The following is a 20899-nucleotide window of genomic DNA, read 5'->3' as shown; positions in this document are numbered from 1 at the left end:
TATAGTACATGTTTAGCAATAAACATCAATAATACCTTCATAACTACTGAAGGAAGGATAAGATACATAGTTTGACTTCAAAGGCAAGTCTATATAAAATATATTATAGTCTAAACTGGATGTAACTAAACCATAACTAACAGCCAGATAATATTTCTCTGGTTAGGATTGAAGTGGGAGATGATAGATGGATGGATGGATGGATGGATGGATGGATGGATGGATGGATGGATGGATAGATAGATGATAGATAGATAGATAGATAGATAGATAGATAGATAGATAGATAGATAGATGATAGGTAGGTAGGTAGGTAGGTAGGTAGGTAGGTAGGTAGATAGATGATAGATAGATAGATAGATAGATAGATAGATAGATAGATAGATAGATAGATAGATAATCTATTTATATCAGGACATCTCATACAAAATACATAGTAATCTGAAACAGAAATAGTTCTGATGGGACACAACTTGTATGATCCTGCTCATTTTTTCTCCCTCTGAATTTTTTTTTTTAAAAAGAGTTGTGTTTCCATATCACTATTCTATTCTGCGTCATACTTACATTTTCTTCCACATCTCTGCATAATTTCCAGGAGTCTCATAAAACGCAAGAAGCAAGCCTATAAGCAGAATTGTAGCATAAATAGCAAAAGGCTGACCTTAATCATTGCTACAAAAGGCATAACCCTTTTCATGTATTTTTTCAGTTCTGGCAAGGAGCTGAGTTCACTGGCAATTATTTTGTTGTCTGGAAGCTGTCCTCCATTGGTCTACAACGAAAAACAAACAACATCCAATTATTCTCCTATTGACAGTTCTATAGGAAAAGCAAGCACAAACAACCCTCAATTGGATCTTTTATTTATTTAACCTTCACCAGTCTTATTACTGTACCGAGTTCTGAAGCTCAATGAAGGTGCAGATAATCTACTTCATAGGTGTCAAACTTGCAGCATCATGTTGCCATCACGTGACATATCAAGACGTTTTCCCTCTTCGTGGAGCTGGGGTGGGCATGGCCAGCGCATGACACATCCGGTCCACAGGCCACCAGTTTGACACCCCTGATCTACTTCCTCCAAGACTTTCTGAAGCTATCATCCAGCTATCTTCTCCATAATCTTCCCCCAAAAGAGAAGGTTGGGAGAACAGTCAAAATGATGTTCTCATTTGTTTCTACAATTATCTGCTAATCTTTCTATTTGCTTAAATATCATTGTAGATCCCCTTTTTCCCCCTGAAGAACTGCTTCACCCCAATTTTAAATGCTGCTATTTAAAAGTTATTCTTTAATGAGTTCAGACCACCACTGGGAACCCCTCTATTCTGCTAAGCCATGTTTCTATATGTAGCCATGCTCTAAATATCACACCTTGCTCAAAATCATTTAGGACAGCTATTCCCTCGGGCTGTCACAATTTGTGGTCCACCGAGCAGAACACAGCTGAGTAATCACACCCAGCCTGCTGAGCTGTCCACAAAGATATCAAGAGGGTTCCTGATTCTTGCTGGCTACCTGAACTACAAAAACAAAGGAAAGGGGAACAATTGGCTGTCAAAAGATATGATAGCCTACGATGCCATGTTGACAGCCTGAATTGGGCTTGCAGGATCTTAAGCGGCAGAAGTAAAAAATTTCTGTTCCAGGCATCACTTTTGAATACTACATCTATAACTCACTTTTCTCTGCCAGATAGGGTTGCAGCAAAAATGTAGGTTATTTCAAGCTAACAAAGCAAGCTGTCTGGAAAAATCCAATTCTATTCAGCCCCTATGAATTCTCCAAGACCGTGCTGCCAAAATGTGGGAGCACGGAACCAAATTTCCTTCTTTTTCCCTCTAAAGCAAAGTATAGTGTACCTCCACTAGCCTAAGGATACTTCTATTATATTGCCACTTCACAAATCCTAAATATTGTTCCTGCAATGGTTTGCAAGTGTCCTTACTGCAATAACCTAAAACTCCAGGTAAGGCAACCCCCATGCTCTCTAACAAATCTAGGCAGAAATGCAAAAGTTCCCCCACCATCGTTAGTGGCCTCTCCTTTGTTCCATTTAGTATTGTGGTAAAAATAAAATATGCGGTTAATAAGTAAATAAAATGAGGCATAAGGATAGCTAATGGTCTCGCCTTTTTCTGCAGGTATTTTATGTATTGCATTTCTTTCCCTCCATATTCAAATACCTTTCAGTTTTTAATTATCATTTAATAGTTAATAACTATTAATTACTACTTTAATTATTCATTTCTTTCAGTTTATGTAAACATCCAAGAAGGCTTGCAATGAAGCAAAACACAAAGCATGACGGGACAAGCAATGTAATGAAAGGTTAAATTCATACCACTAAAGTCAATTAAAAGTTAAAATCCTGGCAAATTAAGAAATGTTTTTTTTCCTCTTTTCCTAAAGATTTATTTAGACTGATTCTGGGTGTGTATATTAGCATGCTGGTTTTTAACCCATGTTTTATTTATGGTCCCCATTTGCATATAAACAGGAGGTTAAAAATATTTGAAGCCACGAGAGAAATTTAGGCAGGATAATCACCTGATAATGTTTTCGTAGAATCGACAGTGTGATGTGCTGCCACGGAGGGTAGTTCTTGGCCACATAAATGGTACAGTGGGATGGCTTCTGTGGTATTTCTTTGTTGCCCTTCTAGAAAACGGCAAGGAAAGTCTTGCTTAGCAAAATGCGTGAAACTTTCAAACCATAACTGCAGGAAAAAGGACATGGATACTTACTTTTCCTTTTCCTGGTGCCATGTAGTTTTTTAGACGCAGACGGAGATCATGGGCTACTTCTGTCAGATACTGGGAAGACTGGACCAGGACTTCATCTACTACCCCAGGCACAGGCCAGGAAGCCTTCATGATGGATTCAGCCTTTATAGTTAACACATATGGATTGGGGGTGAAGAATCTGACACAATATTCCCATCATTCTGCAATATGCAATCCCTCCCTCCTTCGCCACTGAATGAAAAGCAGTACCTTGCCCAACAAGCTCCAAATATATTCACACACATGAGGGCAGATTGGAGCTAGCAGGAGAGTCTGTGATTCAATAAACTGGAACACCAATTCTCGGTGCATTCCTTCTACGGCAAGTTCCCGGTACTTGTCTTTCGCTGCCTGAAGAAGAGCCAGCAAAAGCACCGTTAAAACTATTCCAACGGTCAATGGAAAACATGGCATAAAAGACCATTTCCTTGCTTGTAAACCACTTATACGCCCAAAGTAGATTATTAAAAGGGAATGATTTAATTTTGTAGATCGAAGCACTAGCTGGAACTAGAACCAGATAACAGCCTGCCAGTTTGATATTACATAGCTTTATATTATGAAGGTTTCTAAAAAAGAAGTGGATCACCATAGACATAAAAGTCAAGGATAACTGCAGTGGTATACTATGTACTGTCATTTTGAATTGCCCAATATCAGAAACTACTGTAAAGAAGTCTGGAAAATAGAAGCAATAAATATAATCTATTATTATGCCTGAAGAGTTCAGAGAGCTGAACCATAGCCTTGGAATGGGGTTGTGCAAAGGAGTCAGGGCACATTATTAACAACTATTGTGTATATATTGGGGAACTGCTGACACCCCATGGACAATTATGAAAAACATTCTCCTTCTTATGAGCAATTGAAAGCAGAATACTGTTTTTTATCCATTTGTCTTTTGATATTTTTTATAAATAACCACTTTCTTTAATTATTTGGCCTCTTATCTTTTTTCCTTTCCTTTCAATTCTAATTGCCAATCTGATCATTAACTCCTGAGGAAATACTCAGCCCAATTCATCAACTACAATAATTCTAATTTATTTAGATTTAATTAAATCTAATTTATTTATACTGTCCCATTTAGCGCAATGATAAATCTCTGCTCAACATAGAGGATAGATCATTCTCAAAAAGGCTATAATTCAGCAGGCGGTTATGTTTAAAGTCCAAAGTCAATCTTTGCATTTCCCATTCAGTCAGGGTTCTGCAATCTTTTTTCAGATAATGAGTTTAGTAATCTCCTAAAATACACACACTTTTATTTTACAGCACGTTGGGATGCTATCAGAGCATGAAAAATGAGGTTGGATGGCTTCAGAAAGCCCATGGAGAACAAGATGGGAGAGAAACTGGGAAGGTAAAGATTGCCCTGCTAGAGCTCTTTGTAGGTTGTGGCCTGCTTAAGCTCTGCTAAGCTGAAGCTGATCCCCATAAATTCCATTATTTGATTGCTGGATATAAAGGGAATACTCTCCTGGGATTGCTGTTGGCAGGTTGATTCCAAAAAGGGCTCCTTCTTCGGGATGGCCAATTATTTTATCTTCACATACGAGTATAGAGAAATAGGGAAGGAGTTGCTGCTACTGTCTTCTAGTTTTATTAATGGTGACGATGTTATAGAATAGCATTGAGAGGGAGAGGGAGTAGGATCGTGGCCTTAGAATAAATACCAATATAACAACTGACAGAGGGAACATGGTAATGGACCGCAATTTGGCCATGTAGGAAAAGACAGTCTGGTTAGCTGTTGATTGGCCTTTTTTCTTTTCAGATTGCAGTCTACACAATAAAGTCAAGGTGATCGGGAAGATGAGCTTTCCAACATAAAAGTTCATGTTAGTTACTGGTAAAACATCCCATAGCAACACAACTGAATTCACAGGATAGAGGTGCAGTGGTCTAAAATTTCATCTCCCCAAAGTGCTCTGGTTCTTCACACTTCTGCCTCTACCTCCCGCTCCTTATAGTAGTATCTAGATAGCTCTTACTGCCCGCACTTATCTTTTAAGGATTACCTCACCTGGCATCCAGCCTCTAATCTATCATACCAAAAAGACAGAGCTCCCACCACCTGTGTTGCTTTTCTGGCCAACTAAAAGCAGAGAGAGGATGAAAAGTATTCAATAGCACCACCTCCTGGCCCTGTAGTACTGAGGCAGCTTTCTTCCCCCTCACCTTTATGATAGACTCATCTCACAATATTTTTAAAAAAAAGATAGAATGTGAAAATCCGTAATGTCTGCAATTTGTAGCTTTTAGTAATCAAAGGAAAAAACCCATTCAAATGCATAAACATTATCATTGGAAGTGTTCTTTCTTTTAAATGCTATTTTATACTGGTTTGTTTTAGCATACTATTAATACATGGCTTACATTTCTTGCAATTTACTTTGACATCATTTGTGCTAGAAAGCAAAATCAAATGTTTAATAATCTACATTCTGAAGAACAGGTACCCTTACCTGAAATTCAAAGAATCCAGTTTTAAGCGCTTCCTTAAACATCATCTTCTCACAGTTTTGTTCTGTCTTTATTATGCCTGCATTCATTTCACTAAGGGAGAAGAAAGCTAGAATTAGAATAGAATTGGAATTAAATCCAAGGTTTCGTGACAGAATCCTATAAGACTGCCATAAAGTAAATCAGATCATGCAATACTACCATAGGACCATGGAAGATTGCCATAAAACATTAATTTTTATTATTATCTTTTTAGAAAATGTAGTTTCCCTTAAGCAAACAAGTTGACCCTTCCTCGAGGATACCTGGCAAAGACCCTGTCATTGAAGGTTCTGGCAGGCCCGCTTCTTAAACTGTCCCAGTTAGCAAGCATTTCTTTCACCCACTCCACCCATGTATAGAGGCGGAGAATGCCAGCATCTGCCATGGATTCCACAAAGTTTGCATCTTCAACAGTATCCCCTGCATCAGCCAGGGCCAGCCGCATGCCTGAAAGGGAAAGAGGTTTCACTTTCTAAAGCAACAGCAAAAGACATGCAGTCCAACAGCTGGGAGACACCACTCTTGCTGTGAAAGAAGGCTATGCAAAGCACTCAAAGAAGGCTTTTTTTTTCAAATCAAGTTATATAAGTAAAGCATCCCCTATTTAATGCCACCAAAATCACTTCATTCACTGTGCTGTTCCCAGGCTTTCTATATGTTTGCATAAACACACAAGCAACCATTTCCTTAGAATTACCAATGAAACAACGTGGTTTGTACATCCTAAAGCACACACATGGACAACTGGGAAAAGTAGCCACCTCAGATCTTCTAGAACAGGGCTGTCAAACTCCTGGCCCATGGGCCAGTTGGGTCACACACTGGCCACACCCAGTTTAGCAAAAGGGGGAGAGTGACGACGCCATGATGACGTTGAGTTTGACACCCCTGTTCTAGAGGATGTGGCTCTGTCACTCTGCAATACAGCGTAAGTATTTTCATTGGGAAGGAACACCAGAATTTAAAGCAATTATAAAAATGTGATTTTTGATTTGTTAAATTTCCAATAGGTTATGCATTTAGGTTTTTCATATGCTGATCAACAAGGTTTTCTCTTTTAAAAGCAGGGAAGGCTGTTTGACTAGATAAACTGTTACAAAATCGGTAATATAAACTCTATTATAAGATAGACATTATATTATTGATATATTATTCAGCCAAGCAGAGTTTTCAAAATTCAAACATAATGCCATGCGTCTTCTTACCATCAGCTGAAAATTTATCTATAGCTTGACTCAAAGTAAGAAAATTGCCTGTAGATTTAGACATCTGTTAACAAAATCAGGAGAGAAAAATATAAATAAGCATATTTAAAAGATGGCCTGTCTATGAGAATCAGACCCAAAACTTAAATCTAATGGGGACAAAGAAAGAGAAGTATATTTCTATCTGTTAGCTATTAAAAACACTGCTAAACCTGCTATCAACCCAGACAAAATACAAGGTAAACTTGCAAATATAGCTGCCCCCAACAAATCTTGCTGCCCCCAACAAATCTTGCTGCCCCCTAGCTGCCCCCAACAAATCTTGAAAACCCCTGACTGATTCTTGGGCGAGGGAAACTATCGAGAAATCTGAGCGCTATAAATCAAATCAAGAAGGCTGTAGACTAAACTGCGGGAAAAGACACCAAAATATTATAGAAGACAATGACAACTTATTTTGGATGTGATGTCTACAAACAAACATGGGTGGATGCACGTAGTCATTAGGAATCAAGCTCAACTTTAGAAAGCTTTCTCCATCCCAGCTGTTTGTACTATGTGTATTAATATAAGTTCTATTTCAATACCGTCAATAGAAACTTCAATCTTCTTTGTGCAAGTTTCTGAAAACAACTTTCTTATGAAATTTTATTTGTCAAAAGTTATTCTCTTTTAAGAGCATAGTTAGAGAAACCAAGGTTTCAATAAGCTTCAAAAACAGAAAAGAGCCATATATATATATGAGAGGAAAGTCTAACAATTAAATGGCTCATAAACTTTCTGCCTACGTTTCCATATTTGGAAAAAGAATTTTAAGTCATGCAAGTTCAGCTTTCCTGAATAATATCACAAATTAACATATTACTTGCTGCTCCTTAAACTGAGAAAGGATTTAATTCATAGCCATAGTAATCAGAAATGTTCAGTATAGATTCAAAAAGACATCATACCTTCTCTGAATTAAGGAGAAGATGCCCATTTGCTCGGACAGATACAGGCCATTTTTCTCTGCATTGGAAGACAAGAGTTTCATTGTTCTACATGATTTGTCATATTCAGAACAATCTTCTGATTTTTAAATAAAAGTACTATTTTAAAAACACTGACTTTTTAAAAGCACTATTCTTTATTTTAGGATTTTTTTTCCTTATTGGTTATGCCAATGTAATAATTCTTTGTATTCCTCTGTGTATTATTTTCCGTCAAATACAGGTAATCCTGGATTTATGACTTCCCATGAAAGAGAGACACAAAAAATACTTCACTAAAGGGATAATGTAGAGGAATTTGTTGTCTACAGGTAGTTCTTGATTTATGACCCCTACTGAGCCCAACATTTCTGCTGCTAAGTAACATAGTTGTTAAAAGTGAGTTTTGCTCCATTTTCCAACCTTTCACAGTTGTTCAATGAATCACTGCAGTTGTTAAATTAGTTACCTGGTTGTTAAGTGAATCTGGTTTTCCCATTGACATTGCTTGTCAGAAGGTCACAAAAGGGGATCACATGACCTCGGGACACTGCAACTGTCATAAGTAAGAGTCAGTTGCCAAGTGTCTGGTTTTTTAATCACATGACCATGGGGATGCTACAATGATCATAAGGTTGAAAAATGGTCGAAAGTCACTTTTTTTCAGTGCCACTGTAACTTTGAACGGTGACTAAATGAACTGTTGTAAGTTGAAAATTACCTGTAGTTAGAGACAAATTTACTCCAGGCTCCAAATAGGCTAACAATTGTTCTGAAAGTTTGTGAACTATTTAGCACTAGCTATAATTTTGAAGTACTGTGACGTACAATATGATCGAAGTTTAATATAAATTTATTAATAAATTCTGATTAAGTACATAAAACCTTAAGTGCATCAAGTCTTTATCCTAAATCAAAGTTCACTACTGCATGTTCAAAAAGTAGATGTAGCAACTGGTGGCATCTTCTGTACAAGGGTAACCATTACTTCAACTCATTTTTCTGCTTCACAGATTTAGTTGTACAATTAAGATTGTGGCCATGCTACAAGACCCAAACTTATTTAAACTTTACAGATGACTATCTAAACACTTTCCAATAGAATTAACTAAGGGCCATCCAGCCCCTAAGGATGCATAGCAGCCAATAATCATGATGCTTCCACCAAAATGCTTCATACTGGGATAAGGTTCCTTTTTTAATTTTCTCCGAACATTTTCATCCAACCCAAAAAATCCCACTTTCGTTATCTATTCACAGAACATTGTTTCAACAGCCTGCTGGATCAAACTTGTGTTGTGTAAAGGAAACTCTAATGCCAGCAACCAATATGCACAGTTTTAAAGGGGGAGGGCCCTGGTTGTCTCAATGCAATTCACCACTTTTACGATTGCTGGGCTTCATGTACTTTTCCAATGGAAATAGTGAATACTGTCTCTGCAAGTTCAATAAAAAATATAACACAGTAAGAATCCTGTTTGAAGTGGTGTTTGTTTTAACCAGAATATCTTTATCAACTAATATGACTTTCATGAATCTTAAATCACCTTATAGGTCACAGTATTGAAGAATTATGGGTAGTTCTAATAGTTCCCAAAGATTCTTTCACTCCGTTAATTGCCAGAATAGCTATTCAGAGCCTGGAGCAAATTAGCCTCTAACAAGTTGAAGCAATAAAATATGACTCAAAGGAATGCACGGAATTATTATGTAACTGGCAGAGACAACAGGGATGAAAAATACCTATAGAAAAAAAACTTTCCATTCCTCCCAATGCACTGTGCAGCAAGCATGGGATCCTGATTTCACCCCATTTGCTTCAGTAGTGCAAAGTAAGCCAGATGTCCTTCAGACGGAGAAGAACTAATGATTATCCTCGCGGGAGTCCTTTTCCCACCTACTGGTATTGTAGTACTTACATCTGCAAAATAATGTAGCTTGACGGAAAAGGAAAAAAAGGTAACTAACAAGCATTCTAGGCATCATAAGATAAACAGTCTTTCAAAGCTCATTAGCTGGGTTGCACATGAGTGGATCGCATATCAGCCAAGGAATTCCTTATGGAGATTGGGACGATCTCAGTGAATCTGCAACATTTACTCATACTTGAGCCAAAAGCTACGATAGGAACGTTCCAATGTATTTTTAAAGTTCAATACAGTGGAAAGTAAACTAAGGGTACACGGTACAATTCGTGGACATTGCACCTGTACAAATTCAAATTAGGCAAGCAGTAAAAGACATGATTAATTAACATTGGGGGACTAGTCAACAAGAAGTGATTCAGCAATGTATCGATTACACACGTAACAAACTGGCTCCATGCTTTAATTCCATACAAGTCTTGTAAAAGAGAAATTCATTTTAATATAGTTTTGCCTGCTCAGACTTCTTTTCCTTTTCAAAGTTTGCACAGGTTGTGATTACTTGAATTACTGTATTTATCGGCGTATAACACGCACTTTCCCCCCCGAAAAATAGGGGGCAAATGATGTATGCGTGTTATATGCCGATATAATGTTAAGAAGCCATGTTTTTACAGTATTAACAAGTACCGTATACACCAGGCATGTCCAAAGTCCGGTCCGCGGGCCATTTGCGGCCCGGGGGGCGGTTTAATACGGCCCTTTAACAGCCCTCCCTGCTCTATGTAAATGCGGCCCGCCCACGGCAAGCAGAAGACCTTTCAAATTTCTCTCCCACCACCTCTTTTTCGCCCGCGCGCTCACACTTCGCCTCCTTCAAGCTCCGTGCTCGCTGGAGGAAAAGGGGAGTGTGGGGGGGGGGGTATTTCCGAGTTCCGAAAGCAGAAGACCTTTGGGTCTACCCTTATTTTGCTTCAAAGTTCTTTATTTGAAATTTAAATTTTTTTCCTGAAATTTCCCTCTTAAAATGAAGGTGCGTGTTATACGCCTGTGCGTGTTATACGCCGATAAATACGGTAATATAGCTGGAGATGCAACTTTTCACAGACTAACCTCTGATCTGGCCACATGGCTACATGATTGTAAAGGTAGTAAGACAAGTGATTGGGAACAAGATCCTTGCCAGAAGCACGTATATCCACTGGATACCAGTACTCAAACTCTTGCTTCAGTTTATCCAAAGCCTCCTTAGGGATTTTTGTTGCAGGGAATGGAGCTGTCTTAAAGAAGATGTAGTCCCATACTTCCTCCGTCATTTGGCTTGCTCTGTGTATAATAAGCAAAAGTTATAAAAAGAAAGGCTGCAGGTTTCTCTACTAACTGAGCACCTATTTGGTATGATTACTACACACACTATCACTAAATACGGTTTCATTCTTCAAACTCAGTTGCTTTTAATTTTAAAAAATTACCTAATTTTAAGAACTGAAACATTTTAAATAAGAAAAAAAATCAGTTGTTATCTTACTAAGTACTCCTAATGAATCAAATGTTGTTTTATTGATTTATTAGCATTTTTAAAGTCTCAAAACAAACCTAAGGGTTACCTAAAATTAGACATTACCAGAACTGTAATTCTAACAGATTATTCTTCAATATATCAAAATTAGATATAGCTGATGAAAACAGTGCCAATTTTCACTGTTTGTTTGTTTGTTAATGATTGACAACAATCTATTAGTTAAGAGGTGATGCAGTGGTTAGAGTGCAGTACTGCAGGCTACTTCTGCTGGCTGCCAGCTGTCTGTAATTTGGAAGATCGAATCTCACCAGGCTCAAGGTTGACTCAGCCTTCCATCCTTCCGAGGTGGATAAAATGAGGACCCAGATTGTTGGGGGCAATGTGCTAACTCTGTAAACCGCTGAGAGAGGGCTGCAAAGTGCTGTGAAGCGGTATACAAGTCTAAGTCTATTGCTAAATGCTAAATTACCCATTCATCCCTGAAAATCCTGGTCTGAAACTAGTGTGTTATTCCACTAGTCCTGAAGTCAGAATCTACCATTAGAGTTAAGGTCACACTTATAGATTTCTCTTATGCTTTAACCACATGTGTGGCTCAAAATAATCTACTTTGTATTTTTTTTTCCTTAGGAAATGCAATCAATACATCTGAATTAAGACATCAAATGCAACAAACTGTTCCCATAATGACCTGATTGGTAGTTTTTAAAAAGCCATGACCCTATAGATTACAGAACATTATTCCTTTCATGCTAATTTGAAGTTATTATATAAATAATCAGCATCATAAGTTCTAATATTAATGGCAGGTAATAAAAAAATTGCCATTTAGAGCAACATTTGTGACTGAGGAATGGAATGGAACAAGATCCTTATCTTTATGTTAGTATATATCTGTGGGCCATGACAGAGATACACTCAAGACACAGAAGAGACATATCCATTTGCTTTTTTGATTTTGTAGGGAGAAATTAAGTAAAATGTTCTCAAAAATTTAATATATATATTTTGCTTCCTATTTCCTGGGAAATAACCCCAAAAGACATATATCACTGTTGAATGCAACATGACCTATGGTATATTTACTTTTTATTTCTTACAAGACAAGTCAACATTTGCAAGAAAAGGCACTTACCACACCTTATCACCCCTCCCTTCTCACCTAATGCCCAATGGAGATTCTCCTTGTCCATTCAAATTATCAGGCTGTAGGAAGTGAGCAACCGTATAGTAGGCCATGTAGATAGTAGAATCAGAGAGAGATTCTATTAACCACTGCTCATCCCAAGGCATACGAGTTCCTGGAAGATGACAAAATATTTTGTTAGGCATTAATCACTGACATTTAATATTCTATCCTCTTGCATTTATGGAAGACGAGGGAATTGTCAAAACTATACCTAGTCAATCTCTTACCATATGACACTTTGCATTATATTAATGCAAAGGCAAACATACTGCTTTCATGAGAAATATGACTTAAACATGTTTAGACACTACAAGAATTTATATTGATGACCAACTCAATTCTAAATCAATATACTGTAGAAGACAAAAGTCCATTAAAAGTACTCTGTGTTGAAAATTGAGCTGCTCATACATCATATGTCTTTTCATAGATTTTGTAGTTATATAATTGGTCGATCATATATGGAAAACAAATAAAACAAAATAATAAAAGTGTTGATTAATAAAACACTGTTAGTGGCTGATCAATAGAGCAGTTTTCCTACCTAGGCCATAAGTCCTTGAGCAGGCATGTTCCTGGAGCCAATTCAGGGTGGCTTCAAAATTTTTTCTGGTCTCCTCACAAAAACTGGGAAAACCAAAGCATTAATTATCTATATGTCATATGTTAACCCTCCTCCCCGGCACAAACCCCACACCTACGTCTCAAGGTTTTTCAGACATTCATGCGTCTGCTGCTTCCAGGTTTCTTCACCATAGTCCAGGTACCTTGGAAAAAAGAACCAGATATCGCAGAGCAGCAATGGCAAATCTTTTTTGGCTCGCATGCCACAAGTGGGGGGAGTGCAGGGGGGTCGTGTGCGGGCGTGCCACACCCATAATGCAATGTGCGACCCCCCCCAGTGCGCATGCGTGCACAACAGGCGCGACCCCCCCATTTTTACATTTTTTTTTCACCCTCCCCAGGCTCCAGAGGCTTTATAGGACCCTGGGGAGGGTGAAAAGATCCTCCCCTGCCCCCCCGGAGGCCCTCTGGAGGCTTCAGGGACCGTCTGGAGGCTTCCCTGACGTCTTCGGAACGCTTAAAACGACCTTCCGAGCAAACCGGACTTCCAGTTTGCTCGGAGGGTCGTTTTCAGCGCTCCGAAGGCATCAGGGAAGCCTCCGGACGCTCCCTGAAGCCGTCGTAACGCTTAAAACGACCCTCCGAGCAAACCGGAAGTGACTTACAGTTTGCTCGGAGGGTCGTTTTAAGCGCTCCGAAGGCGTCAGGGAAGCCTCCGGACAGTCCCTGAAGCCTTCGGAGTGCTCAAAACGACCCTCCGAGCAAACTGGAAGTCATTTCCAGTTTGCTCGGAGGGTCGTTTTAAGCGTTCCGAAGGCTTCTGGGAAGCCACCGGACAGTCCCTGAATCCTCCGAAGGGCCTCCGGGGAGGGCAGAGGAGGCTCTTTTCGCCCTCCCCAGGCTCCTATAAAGCCTCTGGAGCCTGGGGAGGGTGAAAAAATGGCTTTTAAAAACGGTGAACTCAGTTGACAGGGCAGCGCCTTGCGTGCTCTGACAAATGGCTCCGCGTGCCACCTGTGGCACGCATGCCATAGGTTCGCCATCACTGTCGTAGAGAGTAAGAAAGATGATCTTGACAGAGATAGGCCGGATGCTTTACTAAAACAATGAATGGAGATGGCTTTAAGTCCAAAACAAACAGTAGGAACTTGGAAGAGTTGCAAAAAGCAGAAAAGCAGTAATCAATGCAACTGTAACTTTTATTTTATTTTCAACTTACCATTGGTCACAGAGAGCCACCACACACTCATCTGCAGATCTAGATATAACTTGTTTCTCGGGTTCCATATAAATCATTGCTTCACCCTGAAATAAGGAAACAGGAAGGAAATGGGGGTTATAATGCTGAGAAAACAAAGTGGAAAAGATGGAAATCAGATTGTGATTATTTTAGCATTTTAATACTTCATATCAGCAAATTGGTGGGGAGGGATATGATTCTCTAAGAAGGGACTGCAGGATTGTGTGATAATCCCTTCTTTCATGGAATTCAGTATATTGTATGGACAACAGATATTACAAAATGCATTGTGACTTATATTTAATTTCCCTATGTAAAATTTCAGCCATGCAAGTACTTTTTGAATTCTATTTTGGTATCAGTTCTCTTAGATTGTGCATCTTACTGCACCTAGGAGAGCACAAGACAATCACAAAAGATTTTCCTGTCCAAGGGAGGGGGAAAAATCTGTCCTTAAATGATCTGATTTCTCAAGAATGCCTTTTCCCCATAGCTGCAAAGGTGCCCCATGGAAGTTCTCTAATGCCTAAATTGCAAAATCTCAAACCACAGAAAGTGGGTTTGGGAACAGACTACTTGCATGCTTTAATTCAGTTCTCCCTTATACACAGGCGAAGAGGCATACTCTGCCCTATATTTCGTTGAGAATGGATGAACATACCACTTACAGAAGTTACAAATCTCTACTGCACTGTCCTCTTGTGACTAAGATGTGAAAATACTCTTTTGTGCAAAAGAAAACCCTCCAATACAAATACCCCAGCTGCACAGATTTTTAAGGAAATAGCAGTGGGAAGCAATATTTAAGAAAAGAGTCTTTCTTAAAACACTGAGAGTTTATCAAGCTTGGCAGTTTCAGAGATACAACATATCTCTCCTTCTCTTGTGCATGTTAAAATATTTTTCAAATCAAAAAGCTGCTTTAAGCATGCAGAGAAAAGATTTATTTATAGGCAGAAAACAAAACAATAAACTCTGCTGTATAAAAATATTTTTAAAACCCCAATTATTTCTATTTGATCCGATAGGCTAAATGTAATTTATTTTTCCATTAAAAGAAATGTGTTTGATTTCAGGCTATTGGTGGGGTTCTTGGTGTTCTCTGAGCTTGGTAGTTGCAGTCATTTCACTATCCATCTAGGTCAGGGATCCCCAACCCCATGGGCCGCAGGTCAGTACCGGTACACAGCCTGTTGGGAGCTCCATTTGCACATGTACAGGATTAGGTTGTGAGTACAAAACCATCTTCTCCACCTCCACCACCGCTGCTGGTCCACGGAGCTAAAAAGTTGGGGACTGCTTATCTAAGTAACATCTTCAGATGTTAAAAGATGCTTTTTGGCAACCAACCCCCCCCCCCCCACCCACCCCGGTCTATTTCTCAAGCAATTCTATTCCAATAAATCCAGCATTGTTTTGTAAAAACAAACTGGAAAAACTGTATTAAAACCTCAGACTATCCAATGGATTATATGTTAAAAAACAACAACAAAATAATAAAAACACCTCAAACAGAGCTTGATTCCTGCTAACTATGCAGACATGTTGGTGCAGCTTTCATGGCAACAGCTAGAAAATCAAGGCCACTGCCTCTTTCTGGAATACTTTAGCCTCCAGTCCTGAGAATTCCTTGAGGTTTACATACTAATCAGATCAAACCTGCTTGGCTGGTAAGCTCAGAGAAGATTGGCCAGGTGCTGCTATCTGCTAAGGCAATCAATATATGCACACACAAACCATTACGTACGTTGTCTACCATCTTCTTCTGAATAAGCTTCTTGACATCCTGAACTCTCTGGCCTTTGAATCCATCCACAAGCATTACCTGAAAAGAGTTGTCATTGCAGAGATTAGAATCAGCACTGGCTCATTTAGAATCTGGAGAAGCCAAAGTGTTCTCTCACTCACCCTCTTCATTCTAAGAGATGTCCTACTGGGAATGTCAAGTTAAAGCTGAATGGGAAGAAGTACTCTGAGGCAATCACTTTCTTGGGCAAAGCAGAGTAGAAAGTGGGGGGATGCCCATTTTTGCTTCTTGCAAACCAACCATATATGTACAAACCATATAAGTATGGTGCATAGGCTACAGGCAAGCATCCTGCCTAGTTTTTGTCTAGATGCAAGCAAGTAGATAAGTACAGCAGGAACAGCATCCCTCTCTTCTGCTAGTGCATAATTGATGCTGAGATAATAGGGACTTTGGAGAGACTTCATATTCTCCACACCTAAATTTCACTTCTCCCAAGGCGGGAAGGGGGAAGGGGGCGAGGCTCCTAACTTGTGAAAGGGAGTTATGTAAGGCAGGCATGCAGAAAGGAAAGTGTTTTTTCCTGTTCAGTTTAACTTACTCCTTCATAAAATCCTTTCAGGTATACTCTCTCTTTGGCTTCTGCAAGTTTCTCTCTGTCATTCTGACTCTGGATCTTCAGCTCCTCACAGACCAGTGGAGCAGAAAGGTGGCCATACCCAGGGATCTCAATGATAGGTATCTGGGAATATAATGACAGCACTGTGAATCAGTAGTTTTCAATCATGCAAGCAATCAAGAATCTTATAGGAAATTCAAGCCTGACTCCTTTAGCCTTTGAAAACGGAACTGCTTTTTATGGTTGATCAACTAAACAAATCTTGTTTTCAGTCTAGTGGGCTAGAAGCATAAAACATAAAGGAAAAGAGGTGAAGCCTATCCTGTTAATTGTACTCATGTGTCAGAATCTTTAACTTATAGTATGTGGATATATGTTCCACCAAATCTGGGTGTTTTGGTTGTTTCTGAAAAAAGGATCAAAATATTAACAGAACTTACCAGTGTTATCAATATTCTATGTAGCAGCCATTAACCCAGTTTCAAAAATAGTATTTTGTGACCACTTTACATAGCGCTTGGTAGCTTAAATATCTCACGCTCTACTAAGTTGCATGCTACAATGGATCCAAGGCAATGACGGCAACAACAGCCTCTGCCTGTCCCCTTCTAATGGATAGTTTCAATTTGAGGACAAGAAGAGTTTCTTTGCAAAAGTGAGAAGAGTCTAGGGTCTTATCTGTTGTAAGTCTGCCATCAAACAAAGATGTTTTTATTGGAGCAGACATTTGACCTTTGAGTTGGTTTGCCTGCCGAATTAGATGTTAACTGAACAGCTACTGTTACTTTACTTTTACTGATACCTCACACCCATTTCTCAATGGGTGCCTGATTACCTCCTTAGCTATGTTCTTAACAGATATATTACTTATAATTTCAGTTGCATTTTTATTCCTATTTTATATCTAGTTATCCTGAACTTTTTGACAAACAAAAAGAGAGAGAAAGGTGCAAGTTTAATTAGCAAATGAATTTATTTTCATTTCTTTCCATTTTCTATCTTGCACTGAATGTAATACCAATCGGCTTGTGCCTACAAAACTAGGTTCCCAGAAGGGAGCTAACTATAGTTAAGGGAATGATAGGTAAGTACAGATTTCCAAATTAGCTCCATCTCCTCTACTCAACAACACTGATTAAATTACAATCTGACTAAAGTAGAGGGGATATTGTGCAAACCCAGCCTCCAAACTGAATGAGAGCAAAGAAAGGTTTCCTAAGACATTGTGCAATGGAACATTTCTCTTTAAAATAGTGAATGGAGCTGTCGTATTCCTTTGCCTATGGGCAAGATCAGGCTGTCAGGATCTACAACAATTCTCAAATCTCTTTTGCCTTTGCTTATTTAATTGGAAAAGCAGCCCAGCATTTCAATAGGGCAGAAGCCCTCATGAACTGCTAAGCTCCTTGCAGTTATTCTTGTGCCACTACAAAGCTATGCTCATGGGAATTTTCCACCCAATAATCAGAGTGCTCAATGCTTACAATAATGTAGTGCGTTAAATAAAGCACATGCCAAGTTAACAAGAAGCCTTTCCAAAATAAATACAAGCATCAGGGCTAAATTCAAGTCAATCCATTTCTCAGGTATCTTGTTTCTCAGACCTCTGGAATTGTTTTCAAGAGTGTACAAAAACAAGCGCTGTTTATTAACCCTGACTTTACTGAATACAAGCTGGGGAATAAATGGCATTTCCTCCTATCTCTTCTAGATATAAAATCTTTCTTCTGTTTTGATAATGAGCCCTCCAAAAAGACCAACTTAATGCAAGATTTAGCAGCTGAAATGTGTTAAGAAAACAGCAAGTAGATATCACACCAGTTTATTACGTTCATTGGAAGATACTGTCTGCATTGTTTCACCAATATTTAGCAGACTTATAAATCTGATTGAAATAATTACTAGTATTTAGCAAAAACATCTATAGCATTCATTTCTTTCTGCACTTACAGGTTCAAAAGGCAGGACCATTTCATCCTTAATGCCGTACTTCCCTCGAAAAGCCTATGAACAAAATCAGAAACAAAATACCACAGATCAGATCCGTCAAACCTAAACTGAAGAGATGTTTGTTCCTTCTGCACAAGCTGACTGGTTAACACCAGCCACCTGCACAAAAAACCTTTTTACCAATTTATAAAATACTCAGATCAATTGGGAAACATATCTTTAATGCAAGCACTTGTACAAAGAAAGGGCGAGAACCATATTAAATGGGCACTTCCCAGCTCTCCTACAAAGTGATTTTTCTAAACAAGAATGAAGAAACTTCCAATTCTTTTTAATATTATTAATAGATCTTTATTCCACCTTTTTATATATTGTGGTCAACTCCAATTTGTTTAAAAATATCAGCCCGGGTCCTTATTTTATCGACCTCGGAAGGATGAAAGGTTGAGTCAACCTTGAGCCCCATCAGGCTGTGGGCAGAATTTGCCTGCAATACTGCATTCTAACCACTGCACCATCACAGCTCTTAATACATAGTTTTGTCTGCTCAGCACAAATGTAGATCCGCATATGCCTATTAAATATAGATATAGATATTAAAAATATAAAAATATAAATGAATGCCAACAGCACCAGTTGCCAATACATTCAGAGGTTCTCCATGATTCTTAAGATTCTCACCGGTTTCTTCTTTAAGTCTTTCAGGGCTGTGATGTCATCTGGAGCATCAGATGGTACACTTGTAACCACTCCAGTACCTTACAAGGAACCATCAAGAAACATAGATCAACACATTGTTAGGACAGAATTTACACTAAATGTGAACTCAGCAAGGGATGGAATTGTACATTTTAACTTTGCCTTGTGGTTACGCAGATTCTCCTTAATCCTCATAGTGAGGATAAATCTGACAATGTAAAGGAATGTTTTTATCCATAAATTTAGAGGCTTGGGGAAAAAAATGATGGTTTTAAATTATACGGACTCCCCAGGGTATGTTTTATCCATCATTACAGCAATCCAGAATATCCACATGACTGTATTAGTAGGACTGCCATGTGGAATCCTATAGACCTCTTTATGCACATTTTTTCATAAGTAATAGCTATATAAAGTCAATATAGTTTAGCAGTAATCAAATACATGCTCAAATAATGAATCAAATGTAGTTACTACCAATTATAGGCACAAGATTATAAATGGACTAATTCTTCATTACTAGCACAAGAAAGATCATATTGTAAAAGAGAATATGTGGATAAGCAAAGTAAAAGGAGAAGAAAATAGGAGTCACTTTGATACAGTATCTTCATATGTTTGTAAAGAATCCCAAGATTTTAAAGGAGACAAAACACAGTAGTTTATTTTATCTTCTTGTTTTGATGACTATACACAAGAGCTATTATTCCTCTTATGGAATCCATACAAAAGATTATTTTGCTTCAAAGAGCAGAAACAAGACACTGCAGAAAAGTTTACTTTGCGTAGATGTTGGTTTCCGGGCCAATAAAAACCTTTCTCCTGTAAAAAATGAGTGCTAAAATGCCATAGTTCTTACCTTTATCTTCCTTAATAGTCAACATTGGAAGAGCATAGATGACTTTATAGGATGTCAGAGGAGCAGAAAGTGCAGCACCAAGGATCTCCTACAGAGAAAGAGAATTATGTTAAAAGTAAGGGAAGTATGTGTCTCTGTTTGACATATGCAAAATAATTCAAAACTGACGAACTTTCAAAATTGGGAATGCTGCTTTAAATTTGAAATCATGGTTCTGTGTTCAAAATAGATTGTTCTGAGTCATTTGAGCTTATTTCAAGCTCAGAGTTCTGGAATAGCTGTAGACCAGGGGTATCAAACTCAATTTCATTGAGGGCCACATCAGGATTGTGTCTGACTTCGAGGGCAGGGGCGTGGCCAGGATGGGCATGACTGGTGTGGGTGTGGCTAGCTTGACATCACTCGTTGTGGCCCCGTTTTTGGGCTGACAGCCTCCTGCAGCCCTCTGCCAGCAAAACGGAAAGCAAGCTCCATTTTTGCTGGCAGAGGATTGCAGAAGGCCATCACGGCTGAAAACTCTGTTTTCGCTGTCAGAGGTACCGCAGGCTGGTCCCTCACTGTTTCCAGCATCCCCATGGTCATGTGATCCAAGTTCAGATACTTGGCAACTGACTTGATATTTATGATGGCTACAGTATTCTGACTAGCAAAGTCAATGGGGAAGCCAGATTCTCTTAACAACTGTGTTACTAACTTAACTGTTGTGATTCACTTAACAACTGTTCAGTGAACCAAAATTTTGGGCTCAATTGTGGCCATAAGCCAAGGACTACCTATATTGTACATTAAAGCAAATCTAAAGTCCTCAGAATCTGCTTCATTTTTTGTTAGAAGATCCTTATTAGAAGCAACGTTCACAAGATACTCACTTCTCCCATCAATTCTTTCACGACAGGTACCACCCCATTGGTTTTTGTGAAGCCTTGGTAGGACATATTCCTGGCTGCCCTCTGTGTGCAAATAAAAATATCCCCATTCCGAGTCTCAAACCCAATGTACTTCATATCAGGCCGAACCCAACAATTAGTCTGCCCAAACATGGTCTCTGGTCTCAAAGTAGCAGCTACCAAGAAGATATTCTTTCCTCTAAAGCCACTGTAAAAGAAAGAAAGGGCAGTTTAGAAAAATATATTTCAACAAAAGTTCACTTAAAAGATAAAAACAAATAGCTAAAT

At 38.7% G+C, this 20899-nt stretch overlaps 1 protein-coding gene across 1 annotated transcript in view; it reads right to left on the bottom strand.

Annotated features, from left to right (window-relative positions):
• The window catches only part of LARS1 (leucyl-tRNA synthetase 1), a 47500-nt gene that overhangs the window by 13976 nt on the left and 12625 nt on the right, over positions 1 to 20899 (bottom strand). Inside the window, exons 10-28 of the mRNA XM_081936004.1 lie at positions 20594 to 20819; positions 19725 to 19812; positions 18848 to 18924; positions 18167 to 18220; positions 16199 to 16339; positions 15598 to 15675; positions 13830 to 13915; positions 12748 to 12813; positions 12591 to 12673; positions 12020 to 12158; positions 10449 to 10661; positions 7453 to 7510; positions 6503 to 6566; positions 5561 to 5744; positions 5258 to 5348; positions 3000 to 3140; positions 2751 to 2891; positions 2554 to 2664; positions 665 to 775 (exon numbers count right to left, since the gene is read on the bottom strand). Coding sequence (XP_081792130.1) covers positions 665 to 775; positions 2554 to 2664; positions 2751 to 2891; positions 3000 to 3140; positions 5258 to 5348; positions 5561 to 5744; positions 6503 to 6566; positions 7453 to 7510; positions 10449 to 10661; positions 12020 to 12158; positions 12591 to 12673; positions 12748 to 12813; positions 13830 to 13915; positions 15598 to 15675; positions 16199 to 16339; positions 18167 to 18220; positions 18848 to 18924; positions 19725 to 19812; positions 20594 to 20819 — 2152 coding nt within the window. The remainder of the gene's footprint in view (positions 1 to 664; positions 776 to 2553; positions 2665 to 2750; positions 2892 to 2999; positions 3141 to 5257; positions 5349 to 5560; positions 5745 to 6502; positions 6567 to 7452; positions 7511 to 10448; positions 10662 to 12019; positions 12159 to 12590; positions 12674 to 12747; positions 12814 to 13829; positions 13916 to 15597; positions 15676 to 16198; positions 16340 to 18166; positions 18221 to 18847; positions 18925 to 19724; positions 19813 to 20593; positions 20820 to 20899) is intronic.

The sequence above is a fragment of the Natrix helvetica genome (assembly GCF_964273705.1).
Source record: "Natrix helvetica genome assembly, chromosome: 1".
Taxonomy (NCBI): domain Eukaryota; kingdom Metazoa; phylum Chordata; class Lepidosauria; order Squamata; family Natricidae; genus Natrix; species Natrix helvetica.
The sequence above is the reverse complement of the archived record's forward strand: the minus strand, read 5'-3'. Positions and strand labels throughout refer to the sequence as shown.